Source organism: Capsicum annuum, chromosome 1 (assembly GCF_002878395.1).
Source record: "Capsicum annuum cultivar UCD-10X-F1 chromosome 1, UCD10Xv1.1, whole genome shotgun sequence".
NCBI classification, from domain to species: domain Eukaryota; kingdom Viridiplantae; phylum Streptophyta; class Magnoliopsida; order Solanales; family Solanaceae; genus Capsicum; species Capsicum annuum.
Genome location: NC_061111.1, coordinates 16,698,190 through 16,716,991, shown reverse-complemented (window position 1 = coordinate 16,716,991; position 18,802 = coordinate 16,698,190). Strand labels below are relative to the sequence as shown.

Sequence of the window (18,802 nt, the reverse complement as noted above, 5' to 3'; positions counted from 1 at the left end):
ATAAAACATATACACATATATACGTTAAATATACACGTCTATAGAAGATCTATTCACATATATACACTCTATTCTATGTATATGTAATACTTTAAATGTAATATACTATAATATATAGACATTACAATATATATATTTGTGTAGTTATATACTAATTTATAAAATATATATACACATGTATACGTTAAATATACACGTCTATAGAAGATCTATTTACATATATACACTCTATTTTATGTATATGTAATACTTTAAATCAAATATACTACAATATATTTACATTATAATTAATATTTGTATAGTTATATACTAATTTATACAAAAAAAAAAATTAAAAAAAATAATTCTGGGTCGGGCCTGGCCGGTTAACCGACGGTCCAGGACCAGGTTAACCGAGCCCAGATAAAAAATAATCGACCCGAGAACCAGAATCCTAAAACCCTAAGAATTACTGGGCCGGATCAAATTGGGCCGATTTATTTAACCCGGCCCACTTGACAGCCATAAATTGGAGTGGTGTGCGGATCTTGTATATATTGCACGTTGTCTCGAACTAATTATGTAATATTTCCAGAACACATTATATTTATATTTATAAAGTTTTGTTATACTTACTTCTTTTGGCATCGATCTACTTGTCGTCTTACTAAAACTAAGTGATTCAAAATAATTATCACATTAAAAGATGAGATATAATTAACTATTCTTTTCATTCTAAAATAAATAATTTTTTAGAAAAACAATTCTTGAATTTGTTGACAAGTTTATGAGGTTATCGACGGTGGCAGGGCTTGAAAATTAGTAAAGAATATGTAAATTTAAATTTTTTCTATTTGTATCAAGTGTGTGCAAAGTTAAATATACCGAAGGATCTTGTCTTGCAATATGAAAGATGAAAAGTAGTATTACTTAATTAATTTTGTATTCTAATTTATTCGAGGAGACCAAATCTATGTTTGAATAATTAGTTAAACATTGTACAATCACGGAAGGATGCAGTGCAACGGATGAGGTTGTTTCTCCCTTAATTAAAGACTTCGGGTTTGAGCTCTGGGTATAAAAAAATCCTTGGTAGGGAGCGATTCTCCTGAATGGGTCTTACGCGGCACGAATCCAAATTACTCAGGCTCCAATGCGGTAACCGGACACTGAATGATAAAAAAAAAAGGTAAAACATTGTACACACGCAAACCGTGTACCTACTAGAAGACTAGTAGTATATATAGAGAGAGGTAGAAGCTAAGGGAAGGGAAGAGTAATTAAGTTTTATATATCTAAAAGAAGATCAAATTATATTATGGCATCCAACACAATTCCAACCATAGATTTTTGCAACCCAAACATGAAACCAGGTAGTGAAGAGTGGGAATCAACAAAAGCTCAAGTTATCCAAGCCTTAGAAGAGAATGGTTGTTTTGAAGCAATATATGATAAGACACCAAAGGAAACTGAGAAAGAGTTGTTTAGTAAATTAAAAGAAGAAATATATCCAATGGAGGAGAAAGTGAAAGAGTATGTAGGTAAACCCTTTGATAAGTATGTAAAAGAAATTCCAAGAGCAAGATACAATAATTTTAGGCGCACTATGGATTTGCTACTTCCTGGAAGCATTGAAATCTTTGCTAATACCTTTTGGCCTGAAGATGGAAATCCTCACTTTTGGTATGTTTTCTTTATTAAAACTACTTTTTCTTTTGGTTCTTCGTCTAGGGTTTGCATTGGAGCCTCGATTAATCCGAATCGAATAATGCAGGGTTCACTCTGGGGTGATGCTCCAAATAAGATTTTCTTCATACCCGGGGTCCAAACCCGACATTAATTAATACTACTTAGTAATTAAACATTATATTGGTTTTCAATTATTTGACCTCAATTTTGGTATGTTTTCTTCATTTAATGCTCACTCCGTTCCTTTTTAGTTGACAAGTTTTACTTTTCTAGGGTTAATTTGATTAATTTTAAAAACTATATGGTAAAGTACTATGTATTGCAATTTTTCTCATGTAAATATAATGAAAAATCATACTATAAAATGTTGGTTAAAATTTATATTATTTGACTCTTAAAAAGAAGAATATAACAACTAAAATGAAACTGAGGGAGTACTACTGCTCTCTGTTTTAATTTATTCGATTTGATACGGAGTTTAAGAAAATATGAAAGACCTTTGAATTATGTGATATATCCCGAATATATACATGATATATCCCACAAATCAAACAACCCCATAATATTTTGTTTAATACTTTCTCTGTCCCATATTAGTTGATCATCTTACTAAAGATAATTGTCCCATATTAGTTGTCTGTCTTATAAATCAAGAAAACATTAATTAACTTTTTCTCATATTATCCTTGCAATTAATTTTTTTTTTCCAAGTATTAGACACTTGTTTGTAAAGTTCCCAAATGATTCTTTAAAAGATAATTAGTAAAATTATTTTCTTATTTATGATTTCTTAACATTCCTGTAAAAAAGAAAATTACAAATTCTCACATGTCTTTGAATCAAATTTGGCACTAACTCTCACATGTCTTTTTTGTGTTACTTATATATAATCCTCATCACCTTGTATACATTACCAACTTTTATGAGTTATTATACGTTGAATTTAACCATATATAAAGTAATTTAAAATTTGGCATGAATGCAGCAAAATGGTAAACTCCTACTCAAGTTCAATTAAGGAATTGGATGCAATGGTGAAAAGGATGATTTTCGAGGGTCTAGGGCTAAAAGATCGCTATGATGAATTTATGGATGAAAACATTTTCATTATGCGGTTTCTAAATTACAAAAAGGAAGTTCCTGAAGGTAATGACGCGAGCGTACCAAGATTGATGGGCCACACAGACTCTGGATTCTTGACCATTGTGAAACAAGGTCTGCCTGGACTGCAGGTTTTAGAGAAAAATGGTGAATGGATTGAGCCCAATGTTTCACCTAATTCTTACATTGTTTCAGCAGCTGATTCCATGTTGGTAAGTGCTTCTATATAAAAGAAATTATTTTTTTATGTGAAGTCGATAAATACATGTTGGTAAGTGCTCCCGCATGAAAGAAATTATTCTTTATATCAAGTCGATAAATGCATGCATGTTGGTAAGTGCTTCTACATGAAAGAAATTATTCTTTACGTCAAGTCGATAAATGCACGTTGGTAAGTGCTTCTACTTGAAAGAAATTAATCTTTACATCAAATCGATAAATATATGATATGTGTCTACATGTAACAGAAGTATTTTATTAGTGTTTTGTTGCAAAAGAAGGAAATAATAATGGAGTATACTTTACGGGTTTTCCTAATTATCAATACATTTTTTTTTTTTTCATTTTAAAGAGGAAATTATCATATATTCTTGCTCCTTATTTTTCATTCAACAAATGAATAGTTATACATACTTCTACTTATATTATTTCCTTTATTAGAAAAGTTTGAACCATATTTGTGTATATTATGTCCTTGTCATTACAAAATTGACATACATTTGACACACCAAATTTGACATTTTAATTTCTTCACAAATTTATTATATAGGCATATACAAATGGTCGACTGAAGTCAGCATTCCACAGAGTAAAAATTGCGGGTGATACTGATAGATTCTCCATTATACTATTCACATCGTCGAAACCAGGTTACATCATAGATACCCCAAAAGAACTAGTGGATGAAGAACATCCAAAACTTTACAAGCCCTATGATGTTACTGATTATTATAAATTTATTTCCAAGTCTGCCTATGAAACTGGAAATGCTCTCAAGGCTTTTAATGAGTCTTTGAATTAATTATTCCTAATTTTTGTTATGTTTTTGGTAGCTTTTGCTCTGTATTCCTCCAAAATAATGTTACTCATAACTTATCATGGGTTATGTTAGTACACTAGTTGCAAATTTTTTTTTTTTCATGTAGTAATTGATTATTAAACATGTTTGGAAGGGTGCTTTCTGTTTTTAGCACTTGAAAAAATTAGATTTATATTGCTCAAATTTATCGAAAAACTCGTCGTTTTGATTAACAGTTTAATTTGTAAAATTGGGTTAAAGGCAGATGGGTTAAGATTGATGAAGTTCATTTCATGTTTAGGCTGAAAGCTAAGACTAAGGTGGTGAATCAATACAAAAATATAATCCTTTAAAAGGGGAGAATAGGAACAAAATAAACAAATAAGATGGGTATTCTTGAAAAATAAACAAAATAAAGGTAGAAGTACCATACACCCATATTCATACGAGAAAAATGCATTAAGAATCGCCTCAATCGAAGCTTTCTAAGTACTCTTAAATATTGAAAATACCAAAGTTTGCCCGAAATCTACCTTTAATAAATCGTTGAGACCTTTCATAGCAACTTCGCGATACAAAAGGCCTTGCAATCATGACCAAAGCCTCTTCACGGTCGCGACCTTATTTCGTGATTGCGACTGTCACACCGGTAACAAATATCTGCATTAAAATGGCCACATATCCCTCATACGAACTCGAAATGCATCGATTCTTTTGCATTAGTTCTGAAACTTTAATACGAATCTAATATTTCAACCAAAACACCATTTGGTGCTCATTTGATTAGGTTGTACTATTAAAGCTCAACAACGTAAAACTCTAAACTTTGAACAAGTATCAAAAACTCATCTCAGACCTCTTGGACAAAAACAAATAGTGAAAATCGGTCATAAAACACGTCTTGAGCCTGGTCTATATTCTTGAAAGGATTCTCCATCACTTTTGAAAACTTCCTATAGCATTCTTTCTACCTCTAATATACACTAACTTTTTATATATCCTTACTCTACTATTAGGATTCATATGATCGAGCTCTTAAATTTTCAGATATACCTAGTAGTTCAATTGATATTTTCTTAATGCAACATTACGTCTCTTCCACAATGTCATTAGCTAAGTCCCACCCCTCATTCTCTCCAAATTTACAGTTATTGATAATTACAATTTACAAGTCATTTTTTTTTACTCCACAATTAAATTTTATATCTAAGATCATTAGCTTATGATGGATAGTCATTGAAATAAATTTGCGATTATTATATCATATTATTTTATTACTGCTCCTATAAGTTATTATGTAAAAAATAGTTATCTTCTTAAGATATGTACTAGCTATCACCAGTGGCGGAGCCAAGATATTCACGAAGGGAGTTCATAAGACATACGAACTAACCGAAGTGGGTTCAATATCTAATATGTTATCTTTTATGTATTCGGGTACAAGAATTTGTAACACTAGTTCAAGTCCAAGACAGGAACACTTATGAAGTTCTGTAACACCTTCAACACTAGACTACGAATAATCTATCTAAGAAGTGTGTTAAGATTCAGAGAAGAGATGAAACATAATTTAAGACCAAGTCCTTCGAATTCACGGAGTGTCCTTAAGGAATAATTCTCCTCACCGTATCCAAGGTTTTGGAATCTTTCTCCCTGGATAAAATGACCTTCAATCCGAACAATAACGGTACCTTAAATTGTTGGATTCAGCGAACTCACTCAACGGTTTGATAGATCACACAAAAAGTTTTTCAAGACAAGAAGAGAGTTTTTGTTTCAGAAAATTTGTACCTAAACCTGTGGATGAAAGCAGGTTTATATAGCCAGCATGTGTCTCTTCTGAAAAGTGGCAATGGTTCACTTAAAAGGTGTGACCTTTCTGGAAAAGCCATGTCTGTTCGTCCAAAGAATGTGGCTTTTCCGAACAGGCATATCATTTCATGAATCAGTGTGTCATTTCATTGAAGGGTTGCATCCCTTCGTTTCAGCATTGCACTGTTTCGAAACACTTTTTCAGAATCTGCATGCATGCATATAAATGGAGTATCAAAACACAGAAAAAAGTTGTGTTTTTCCTTTGGTATTTTCGAACTGAATTTCTGAATTTTTGTCAAATAAACTTTTTCCAAAAAGATAGATCTCATCGATCGATCATTTTTTAATTCCAATTCCAATTCCAATTCCGAAGCCGAGCGAGCGACGACGACGACGACGCGAGGCATCTCTTATTTCTTGTCTCACTTAACATGTGGAGTAAGTGTCCCTTATTTTAAACACTCACAAGTTCTCTTCTTCCACCAATGTGGGAGAAAGAGTGAACTTTCCAATTTAGGAGTACACTTTATAAATTGGTGTCTCCCTTCTCCACCATTTTTACTCCATTTTTCATTCACACTTTTTTCATATACTTTGAACCTAACAATCCCCTACATGAATGAAAAATGACTATTTTTTGTAAAAATTTTACGGACAAGTATGTGATTATCAAGTAAAGACTGATTGCATCTGTGCATCTGGATAAGTAGGTTTCCCTTTGAACTTTCCATAGTGAACATGGATCGGATGCACTCGATCAATCGGTAGATTTGATATCTTTAAACCGTCGAGCTGTAGCATACACCTAGACAACACATGTCACACAATAAGCCTTTTACTGTTTATGGTTCTCACGATTTTGTTCTTTTCAGCCATGAACACGTCTCGCTTTCATGAGAGCTTAGAGAATAGGCATTTACTAACATTCTCGTTGAAGCGGCTTCCACTTTGCCCTCACATAGGTAATTTCTAAACGTTCAATCCTATAGATTAAATTATTTGGTCAAATCTGTCAAATTTAGATAATCATTAAAAGATTTTTCACCTTAAGTCCTATCCTTGTTTACTGAACATTGTCTGCATCATGAGAATGAATTGGGTAATTGACAATGTTGAACCTGTCAGACATAACTTTGTTTGATCTTCTTGAACCTAGCTATTGGGATCTCCAGTCTGCTAGGTAGAGTTACCGCCGTATTGACTTGTCCTAGGCCTTAAACCTATTCCCTTGGATGTCCTTTCCACTCTTTCTCTGGATAAGCCTTTTGTGAGTGGATCCAACACATTATCCTTTGACTTTACATAGTCAACAGTGATAATTCCACTAGAGAGAAGTTCCCTAACAATATTATGTCTTCGTCGTATGTAACGAGATTTACCGTTGTACATCATGCTCCCTGCCCTACCTATTGTCGTTTGGCTATCACAGTGTATATATACTGGTGCCATTGGTTTGGGCCAATAAAGAATATCTTTCAAGAAATTTCGAAGTTATTCTGCTTCTTCACCGACTTTATCCAATGCGATAAATTCAGATTTCATTATAGAGCGAGCAATACAAGTATGTTTGAATGATTTCCAAGAGACTATTCCTCCACCGATAGTAAACACATATCCACTTGTGGATTTTACTTTGTTCGATCTGGTGATCCAATTTGCATCCCTATATCCTTCAAGTACCGCATGATATTTATTATAATGCAAGACATAGTCTTAAGTGTACTTAAGATACTCCAAAACTCTTTTCATTGCCATTCAATCCCAACGAACTTGACCATATTGCCGACTCAAAAAAAATAAATATTGAAATACAGAATGACAAATAAATATAAAGAGGAATTTTGTACAAATTTTCTAACCAATACAAATTCACTCGTCTGCATTTTATGTTGTTTACTCGTTAATTAGCCAAAAGAAGTGAAAAAAAAAAAAGAGAGCCCTGTTGCCCCTCAACTATACCCAAAATAGTTGTTACATACCTCAACTTAAAGGAGATCCTATTACATGAACTAATTAAAATTATAATTTTGATATTGTTAGTATACATACGTAACTTCAATATATTGTACCACATAAATATTAAGTATGTCAAAATTATACATTTAATTAATTTGAACAATAAATATTAAATATGTCAAAATTATATATTTAATTAATTTGAATAATAACCCTACCTTTTTAGATATAGTTCAGATTCACACATATTATTGAGACTCAAGAGGTCATTTCACTGTTTATTCTGAAGCCTTTTAATCCTTGTGAAAGTCTTCTCTTTTCTGAGCAATCGTCATTTTACTTGTTCACTAAAGGCAGAAAGAAATCATCTCAGATGGCCCATATTATGCTGAAGAAGCTCAAGGTGCCAGCAAACTCGGGGAGTTTGGAAGAAGCTCGCAGTCGTACCTTTGAATTCTTCAGGATGTGTTGCAGATCTATCCCTCATATAATGGAAATCTATAACTTGTACGATGTCGTTACCCCATCCCAACTCCGTTCAGCCGCCGCCGCCGAAGTTCGCAAGAATTCCAATGTCACTAACCCTAAGGTACGTACTATAAATCCGATTCAATTAGAGAAGATCTATTTTCTTTTGGTTGTGAATTTTTTGGGGTATAAAAGTGGAGATAGATAGATAAAATTGAATGCTTTCTTTGGGGTTGTGATAATAAGGCATTGGTTATATATATATTTATTTATAATCTGATTGGAAAATACGGTGGAAGGAACAAATGTTGGTTAGATTGTCCGGCGTTATTTCTGCTCCGCAAAGAGAAAGACAAGGCAAAAATTTGAATTCGAGGACAAAAATATCTTAGTTTACTTCTGATTTACTCTGGCATTTTGTTAACATTTACAATTCCTGGGAAAGTTCTGACCTTCTTGAGTACAGTAATTTTTCATTTATTTATTTATTTTTGTTAGATTCAAGGAAAGCGCGTCCATACTAGTAGGGTAGAGTGCATTGTCTTGTTGCCTTTACTAGCAGTTGTAGGAACACTCTTTTAGTTTCTTGTTCTTCGATTTCTGTTGCTATCTATTGTTTTGTGTAGTTCAATTGAAATGGTATTTTGTTGTAGTACTGTTTTGTTCCTATCTGTTGGGAGTATTCATTATGATCTATTGTCTCTTGTATTTTCGTTACTTCTTTTTCTAGACTGTTTTTGTCTTGCCAGGGATCTATCGGAAATAGCTTCTCACTTTATGGGACTACACTTGGTATGTTGTTTTTGTTGTTGTTGATTCAAGGAGAGAAAGTGGGGTAAATTGAGATGGACATTCCTCTTAACATCTTACTTGAAGAGCCAACTAGATATACAGTGTTTTTGGTGTGTGCTTGCTGAGGCAAACTTCATTTCTCTTTGCAGTAGTGCTTTTTATTAAATATGAATTCCTAAAAGGAGATGCTAATGCTCGTAATTTGAATTTGAGAATTATAAGAATTAACCCTAAGCTAGAAAGAAATTTTGGAAATATACTCTTGAATTGAATTTAAATGTAGAATTTAAAATTTTAATCTTTTGTTTTGAGTTATCAATTTTTGTTCTAACTGAAAGAAATATTAATCAAGTGCATTTTAGTAGTTGTGCTGACCTATGTTTCTCGAACTCCTTGAAAATGACAATGGGTGCATGTCGGATTCGCCAAAACTAGTGTATTTTTGAAGAATGCGGCGGGGGTGCGTCATCGAAAGTGGAGAGTCTGCGCAACTTAGGTGCTGGCGCATCAGAAATTTGGAGGCTATCCATTTGGATCAAACTCATGTTTGAGTATTTTTTACCCTTGTTACTACTACCTGAGGTTTTGGTGAAATAAATTCGTTTAGTTGGTTGATGACATCTAAATTGGTTAGTTTTTGGAGATAACTGGATTTTTCCTGCCACATAACTGGACTATACACTTCAAATTACAGATATGAAAGGGAGCATGTAAGGGAGGAAATAGGAACAACTAGGGGTCTGCCGGATGGGCCATGGGCTGTTTGTGGAGATTTTAGTCTCTCAAGGTTCCCTTATGAAAGAAGTAACTGCAGAAGGAGAACCCCAACTATGGAGGAGTTCTCACACTTCATTGAGGATCTGGGGTTGTTTCACCTGGTTCAAGGGCGGAAATTACAGGATTGCATCTAAAACTGATAGAATCCTATCTCCCAAGAGTGGGATGATAGGTTCAGGAATGTCAAGCAGACATTTTTGCAGTGATTGGAGTCTGATCACAGCCCTATTTCATTACAATGTGGAATTCGGGAGTAAAATAAATCCTATTTCAAGTTTGACAGCTGGGCGGACTATTGAGGGATTTGTGGAGAAAATTAGACTGGTGGAACTCATTTGATTTCACACTAATTCACAGTCAAGCCTGATTACATTTTGGCCTGCAAACTCAAAGCTTTAAAAAGCAAGTTAAAAGACTGGAGCAAAAGCAAACAAAAAAACTTGGGCATTCAAAAGACTAGGATTTTGAGTCAACTGGCTTCACTGGATGCTGTACAAGAGAACAAAATTCTGACGAAGAGGAATCAATTCTAAAGGCTTCCCTTTTGACGGGATACAAAGAATACATGAAAAAAGAAGACATTGCACGGAGACTAAAATCTAGGACTTTAATGGCTTAAAGAGGGGGATAGGGACGCCAACTTTTTCCATAAAATGGCTAATGCACATAAGAGAAGCAACAACATAGCCAACTAGTGATCCAAGATGAAACCGTGGAAGATCCAAGTTGAATTATGGAGAAATTATTGAACCTACTTGAAGCTTTATTCGGAGACTCTAGAATGGAGACTGTCATGCAACTTGTCAAATGTCCGGTCTAGTGGTCCAGTCATCACTGAAGATGAAAAAGAAGCTCTTCAAAGTGATTTAGAAGAGCAAGAGTTGTATTCATACCTAAATATGTGTGCCATAGACAATGTTCCCAATCTAGGTGTCACAAAATTGGTTTCTTTATCAAATGTTGGAAAGTACTGAAGCATGACATATGGATTCTTTAAAAAATTTCTACTCCCATGGAGTTTTTGAGCAACGCTACAATGCGACCTACATAGCTCTGATTCCAAAGAATATTGTAGCAAAGGAATTGGTTGACTTTAGACAGCCTTACAGGCATTGCCTACAAGCTACTCTCGAGGTCCTAATAGTGGTTGCGGTTTTAATTGCTAATGAATCAGTTGATTCCAGAATCAAACAGAAGAAGCAAAGAATACTGTGTAAATTGGACCATGATGCTCTAATTATGGGTTTTGGAGGAAAATGGATTAAATGAATAAGATATTGTATCTCAACTGTCAAGTTATAAATTCTTATCATCAGCTGAAGGATTCTTCTCAGTTTAGAGAGGTTTAAGAAAGGATAACCTCCTGCTCCGTTTCCTTTTTATTTTTGTAATGTAGTAGCAATAGAGGGCATGAACAACATGATGAAGGTGGCAAGAACCAATGGATGTCTGAAAGGTTGAGGTGGCCACAAACTCAAGCCTTAATGCCAACATCAACGGCACACAACTCAATTATGAAAATAACACCATAATATTTTGTGATGCTGAAGAGACCAACTGAGAATTCTGAGAACTATCTTAGTGCTGTTTGAAGGAGTATATGGCTTATGTGAAAGTGTCACATGTACCCCATCAATGAAGTACCTAATATGGAGGAGCTGATTATGATTCCGGACGGAGAAGTAGGAGCACTGCCTACCACTTATCTGGGAATGCCATTAGGTGCCAAATCAAGGTCCAAGTATATCTGGAATTCAGTGGTTGAGAAGTGTGAAAAGAAGTTAACTAGATGGAAATCACAGTATCTGTCTTTATGGGGCTGAGTCACTCTCAGAACTCAAAAAGGGAAAACATTTCTCTTTGTTCTAGATGTTACCTATTTGGTGAAGAGGCTGAGAAAGTCAGTCATCTATTTCTACTCTGCAAAAATGATGCCCAACTATGGAGAATATTTGTTTATCTTAGAGGCATTGCTCAGTTAATGCCAAATAAGGTTACATTTGTATTATATCTGAGAGGTGGCAGGAGCTTGAGACAGAGAAAGATGGAGTTTTTTTTTGTATCTGGTGGACATTATGGAAAAAGAGAAATTTCAGATGTTTTGAAGACAACAGTAATGTAGTGCAACGATCAAACTGAATTGCATTAGACTTTTTTGTTTCTAGTGCAAACAGATTTACCTCTAAGGCTATGATTCTATCAAAATTCATGGAACTTCAGAAGAATTAGAAATCTAAATACATTCTCTTTTCCACGAACTATTTTTTTGTACAAAACACTTATTTCAACAAATCATCCTAATGGCGTAACACGTTGACATGCAAGATATCAATTCTATCAATGCTCTATCAAAGTATGCAGTGCTCGTATATCAACAATTACAAAATCAGCAGGCTTATAGATTTGGCAGTTGTTGATAGATAAGGAGCTGTGTCTAACATAATTGTATGTGCCATCAACCATTACAATGTCCTTGATTCCTAAGTGGTATCATATTGAAGGAGCTCTTGATTGCACAATTCAAACTCTAATATCCGGCTCCTCAACCCTACCCGTTAAGTAAAATAAGGAAAGCAAAACGAGAGATTTACACCTCTAACTCATACATTGATATTTTTCTGGAAGTCGGACCCACAGGATTTTCTTGTCAAGACATCTTGTTTTCATACTTTCATATGAATCCACTTGTATTTCATATTACTATTATTGAGGCAGTTCCATACCTTTTCCTCATTATTCATCTTTATACAGGTAATTGACATGCTGCTGTTCAAGGGCACGGAAGAGTTGATGAACATTGTGAACCAGTCAAAGCAGAGGCACCACATTGTTGGCCAATATGTTGTGGGTAACCAAGGTCTTGTGCAGGACCTTGCAGCCAAAGATCAGGATACATCCAATTTCCTGAAAAATTTCTATGGCAGCAACTACTCCTAGATCATCTTTCTGTATGAACTATGTCATGTGGGCATTTCTGGTGGTCAAAATTTACAATAATGAACATGTACCTGCATCTTACACTTGGATGCACATTGTCTGTTTTCTTTCTTCTTTTAATTGGAGAGGATGGTCTGAGTCAAGAACCACCAATTGACAATTTCTTTTTTGACTGGTAAATTCTATTAGTATGCAGCAACGGTCTACAAGTATTTACAGGGAACAACCACATTACATAATGTTTATTGATCTCAAAAGATCTAACATGGCTTCTGTGTCACCAATTGACAAATTTGACTTCCCTAATGTAGGATTCTGTTGTATTTGCTCTCTATGTTATGTTGCATGCTCTGTTTAAGGGGACTGCCTTCTGCCTTTACAATTTCCTATCACTTTGATAATTGTCATTGCCATCCCAAAGTTGGAAAACCCAACGGTCACTAAAGTAGGTGAAAAACATGTGAGATAGGGTTTATATCTTCAATGGAAACCAAAAAACATAAAAGAACAATTTCTTTCCATCTGTCTAAGCCTTGGAGGATAGAATTATATAATATTTGTGTCGCTGGGAAGTGGCAAGTACGTGGTATAATAGTTGTGTGCGCAAGCACCATTGCTGTCGAGAAAAGTAATACTAGTTTCATTACTGTCATAATTCAGTTAAGTGGAACTAGGGGTGTGCGTCGGTTCAGTTTGGTTTTATATACTATCGATTTGGTTTATCGGTTTTTGATTTTTAAATATGTTAAACCAATAACCAAACCAATAAAATATTTTTTTATTGGTTTTTGGTTTATCGATTTTTAGTCCTTAATGGTTCGGTTTTCGATTTAACCGATAAGAAAATACTCATAAAATAGAAATAGTAATAACTAAAATGAAAAAAAATGAATCTTAGTTGCAACCAAAAATCCTATATGATGTGTTTTAATTTACAAGAATTTTCAAGTTTGAACTAAATGTTGTTAGGAGAAATTAAGAGTTTGTATAATTGAAATAATAGGTTTGCTAATTTGTAGAAATTAAAGAGAAATATATAATAAGTCATATATATATATATATATTCTTATTGGGTTATCGATTTACCCAATAAACCAATAAGAAAAAATCGAACCGAACCAATAACCCAATAATTTTTTTTTTATAGAACCATTAAAAAACCGTTAACCCAATAACAATAAACTAATAACATTTTTATCGGTTTGATTTATCGGTCGGTTCGATTTTTGCACACCCTAGGTGGAACTTGTCTTGCTGCACCTGGTAGAATTGTATGATAAAGAAGTTTATGATGAGTACGAGTTTCACTAAATTCTCAAGTGAAGACTTTTCAAATGCATGACTAGTGGTGTGCAAAAATCGAATCGACCGATAAATCGAACCGATAAAACTGTTATTGGATTAACAGTTTTTTATTGGTTTTATAAAAAATTTTATTGGGTAAATAGTTCGGTTTCGGTTTTAGCTTATTGGGTTATCGGTTAAACTGATAACCCAATAAGATACACTAAGTTATTGGTTTATCCCTATTTATGTTATATATATAAATATCTCTCTCTCTATCTATTTATATATATATAGAGAGGGATGGATAGATAGATAGATAGATAGATATGTGTGTACATATATATATTATATGCACTACTTATTTACAATTCAGTGATTCACAAAGTATTAACCTATTCAGGAAAATAAAGACAAAATATAAAGCTCGCCTATTATCGTATTGAAAAGCTTAAAGCATTTATAGCTTCCAACAATTAGGATTTAACTTTTTTCCTAACTAACATTCAGTTCAAGTTTGAAGAGGATTTTGGCGGTAACTAAGATTTCATTTTTTTTATGTTAGTTGTTACTATTTTTATTTTATAAGTATTTTCTTATTGGTTAAGCCGAAAACCGAACCGTTAAGGATCAAAAACCAATAAACCGAAACCGATAAGAAAATATCTTATTGGTTGGTTATTGATTTTACATATTTAAAAATCGAAAACCGATAAACCGAACTAATAATACATAAAATCAAAGCGAACCGACCGATGCACACCCTTATGCATGTCCTTTGCTAATAGTTGAGAGAATTTAGAAGGGAGCAATCCAAAAGTATCTGAACAATTTCAATTGTCACTTTGGAAGTGCATTGGTATGACCGTCCATCTGAAAGAAGGATGTAGGTCAATGAACACATGATTTGAAATAGGCAAAATGGTTCAGTGAACCCTTATACTATGTTTGTTTTATAATGTGGATATTTCTACATACATGTTTGTCATCTGGACCCTTATACCCACTGAAAAGCAACATTTTTAATCCTTTGATCATTGACTGAACCTATGTGATATTAAAATGACTGACTAGGACAGAGTGCATGCAGGCACGCCGCTTAGGATTCGAGTGAAGGTCAATTTTTGGTCAATTTTATATTAAAATAATTAAATTTTTTTTTAAAAAATCCCCCAACTATAACTTTTTAAATTTAAATATATTTTTAAAAATTAAAAAATAATAAATTTTTTAAAAAATAAAAAATCCCTTCCCCATCCAGCCATTCCCCACCCTACCCCTCACCCCTCAACCCCGTCCAGCCCCCTTCCCCCCTTCCAGCCATCCCCACCCCCCCCCACCCCTCACCCTCGTCCAGCTCCCTCTCCCCCAGCTCCACCTTTTTGTCATTCTCTAACTTTCAACACCACCTAACAATGCAGTGTACACAGTAATGTCATCAAGAATACTAGTTTAGTAATACTTGGGTACATCGTAATAAGTTCTATGAAATTATGAGTCCATAGATTATTAATTTGACAACTTTGACTTATTATTGTATTTAGAGCTCAAATCGTGTTTATGACACTAGTTTGTAAGATTTGGATGGTGAAAAAAAATCGAAAGATAACGCAGCATTATTGAAAGTAAGTTTTAAAGAAGTAAGTTTGAATTTTGAATTTGATCTTTGTGAAAAAATTGGAGTGTTTAGATTATTTGAAATGATCTGTAAGACTGTGTTGGAATTACTTAGATTAGTTACATAAATGTTGTAAAAATATTGTTGTCATTGTAAATGTATAATTGGATCACTTTTATTTGGGTCAGTAGTAGAGTAGTGGCCCACTTGATATTTTTTCGGGTTGTTTGGCCCATCCTTGTATATAGTGGCTCAATTGGGCATTTCTAAAGGGATGAGATATTTTTCTCCCCAATACACACTTTCAGTTTCTCTCTCTATCGTATTTCTCTGGAAGCTTCTCTCTATGATTATTTTTCTTTATCTACACTCTAATGGCTAGTTTGACATGGTATCAGAGCCAGGCCCACCCAGTTCATTGTTTTCGATGTTGGGTCCCCGTCTTATATTGTCCACGCTTCAGATGTTCAGCCCTGGGCGTGCGGGTGGTGGTGGTGGTGGTGGTGTTGGAGTCCCACATCGGTGGGTTAAAGGGTCCGTGGTCTCCTTATATGGTCTTGGGCAATCTCCCCTCATGAGCTACCTTTTGAGGTTGAGTTAGGCCCAAGGTTCATTTCTTTATCATGGTATCAGCGAGTAAGATCTGTGACCTTCGTTTGATTCTCTACATTTTGATGGTGCTCTTATGGTATTTTACGATGGCGTATTTCTCAATCGATGGTGGTTTTTTGGTTCATCGGAGTTTGACATCCAAAGGTTGCCGTGGTTGGTACGGTTTGAATTTTCATTAGGCTTTTCATCCATTGGAGTTTGACATCCGACGCATAATTTTCTTCCGTGGTTGGTGCGGTTTGGGTTTTCATTATTACGTCAAGGTTGTTGCCATTTTTAGTCGTAAAATGGGGGGTAATTCTTCTTGTTTCCTTGCCCTTGCTTATATCTGTGACATTTTGCTGCACAATCGATGGTGTTATCTCTATTTTATTCAATTTTTGTTGTCATGGTGAACACACATAATTCTTCTGGTGCTTCGACCTCCACTCCCATTGATTACTCTGACCCTTTATACCTCTCTTCCTCCGATGTGCCTGGAATATCCTTAGTTAGCATCCCCTTTTTAGGGACTGGTTTTGGGGGATGGAAGAGGAACATAATTGTGTCTTTATCTGCTAGAAATAAAATAGGTTTTATCGACGGTTCATATGCCCGACCTGCTGAAGGCACATCTCGTGCTAGGGTTTGGGATAGATGCAATAATATGGTCATATCATGGTTGACTAGTTCCTTGTCTCCTGACATAGCAGAAAGTGTACAATACTCTGACACAGCTGAGAGTATTTGGAGTCAGTTGAACAAGCGGTACGGGTTAGTTAGTGGCACCAAAGTATTCGAACTTAAGAAAGAACTAGCGTCGACTTGTCAGGGATCTTTAGACATTCCCTCTTATTTCAACAAACTTAAGAGGCTGTGGGATGAGCTTAGGTTTATTTCAACATCTCACATCAATACCTGCACATGTGCTGCAAAGCCTAATCTTTTAAAGAAAGATGGAGAGAATAAGGTGTATCAGTTCCTTATGGGCTTGAATGAGGCTTACATTGGCGTGCGCAACAATCTTCTTATAGCACAACCATTTCCTTCTCTTGATTCTGCATATAACATCTTGCTCCAAGATGAAAGACAGAGGCAGGTGATATCTCCTGCTTATTTTCCAACTGAATCTGCCTCCTTCCAAGTGTCTTACAACCGCAGAACTGCACCATATTTTTTCTCTAATAAGACCCACAACCCTTATCCTGCTTGTCCCAAAACTCAAAATGGTTACCCTAACAAATCTTACGCTCCAAAGATCAATTTTGATCAGGATAAATCTTTCTTGTTGCAAATATTGTAAAAGGAGTGGCCATGTCATTGAAAAATGTCATAGACTTTTTAGGTTCCCTACTGATTTTAAGCCTTCCAACCCTAGTTTTAAAGGCAAGAGAGTACCTGCATCCGCTGAGATTCAAGAATCTTCTGGCTCAGGCTCTTTATCTCTTGATCATTCTTTTGATAGTATTCATACAGATATCTCATTGGCTGGGTTGTCAAAGGAGCAACATAGCCAAGTTCTAAATTTGTTGTAGAGTTTCAAAATTTCAGATCAACCTTCTAGTCTTATGGCATTTGCTGGTTTTGCTGGTATGCATTCTACACCTGTTTCTGTGGAGTCTGTGTCTTCTTATGGTGCTTGCATGATTAGTAAAGTCGATAGGTGCGTCTGGATTATTGACTCTGGTGCTACTGACCACATGACCTCTAATAAGGACTTATTATTAGACATTCAGCCTCTCGTAACACCTTATCTGGTTACCCTTCCAAATAGTTACAAAGTAAAGGTGACTTGCACTAGCTCTATTCATTTTCTCTCCTTCACTCTTCATCATGTCCTTTATATACCTAGTTTTCAATATAATCTTGTGTTCAAAGCTTATTACTCAATTGAATTGCTTTGTATTTTTTACCAAACTCTCTTGTCTTATCCAGGCCCCTTCAATGAAGAGGCCAGTGGAGATTGGTAATTTGGAGCGGTCTCTACAAGTTCATGCACTCTTCAACATATCACAGTCCAGTACATGGTTCTACTGATTTACCTTCTTCTATTGATCTTGATTCTGCTACTGTTAATGTTTCTACTAGTTCTCCTAATAATTGTTCTTTAAATCCTCCTATTGTTTCACATTGTAATAATTCCAGCCGACTACACAATGAAGAAATTTTATGGCATAACCGATTGGGTCACATGCCTTTTGTAAGAATGAATAAAATTACTTCTATTCCATGTAAATTCTCTTCCAAACAGTTTTTTTCTTGTCCAATTTGTCCTTTAGCTAGGCAATCCAGACTTCCTTTCCCTGATAGCTCCATCAAAACCTCTCATCCTTTTCAACTCATTCACATAGATACTTGGGGTCCCTATAATACCCCTACCTATTCTAATTGTAAGTATTTCCTTACTATAGTGGATAACTGCACTAGGGCTACTTGAACTCACCTTTTAGGGTCCAAAAGCAATACTTTTCCTTTGGTCAAAGCTTTATTGCCATGGTTCACACTCAATTTAATGCCTCTGTTCTTACTGTTAGAAGTGATAATGCTCTTGAACTTGGTTCAAGTAATTCAGGCACTCAATTTTTTTCTGAGAATGGGATCATTCATCAAACTTCATGCCCTCATACTCCACAACAAATGGTGTTGTAGAGAGAAAACATAGACTTCTTCTTGAGACTTCAAGAGCTTTATTGTTCCAATCAAAATTGCCGTTACGATTTTGGGGTGATTGTGTATTGACTGCCACCTATCTCATCAATAGGTTTCCCTCTTCCATA

The 18,802-nt window shown here is 34.8% G+C and overlaps 3 protein-coding genes across 3 annotated transcripts; all 3 read left to right on the top strand.

Moving 5' to 3' along the window:
- Positions 1-1,252: 1,252 nt before the first annotated feature.
- LOC107853326 (probable 2-oxoglutarate-dependent dioxygenase AOP1) lies at positions 1,253-3,905 on the top strand. Its single transcript, XM_016698330.2, has 3 exons — positions 1,253-1,662; positions 2,654-2,981; positions 3,539-3,905. The coding sequence occupies exons 1-3, from the start codon at positions 1,298-1,300 to the stop codon at positions 3,788-3,790; spliced, it is 945 nt and encodes a 314-aa protein (XP_016553816.2). The 5' UTR covers positions 1,253-1,297; the 3' UTR covers positions 3,791-3,905.
- A 3,869-nt stretch (positions 3,906-7,774) lies between these two features.
- LOC107869413 (NADH dehydrogenase [ubiquinone] 1 alpha subcomplex subunit 6) lies at positions 7,775-12,727 on the top strand. The gene is made up of 2 exons (XM_016715955.2): positions 7,775-8,147; positions 12,347-12,727. The coding sequence occupies exons 1-2, from the start codon at positions 7,932-7,934 to the stop codon at positions 12,530-12,532; spliced, it is 402 nt and encodes a 133-aa protein (XP_016571441.1). The 5' UTR covers positions 7,775-7,931; the 3' UTR covers positions 12,533-12,727.
- A 3,707-nt stretch (positions 12,728-16,434) lies between these two features.
- LOC107868017 lies at positions 16,435-17,328 on the top strand. The gene has a single exon (XM_016714579.2). The coding sequence runs from the start codon at positions 16,435-16,437 to the stop codon at positions 17,326-17,328; it is 894 nt and encodes a 297-aa protein (XP_016570065.2).
- Positions 17,329-18,802: the final 1,474 nt, after the last annotated feature.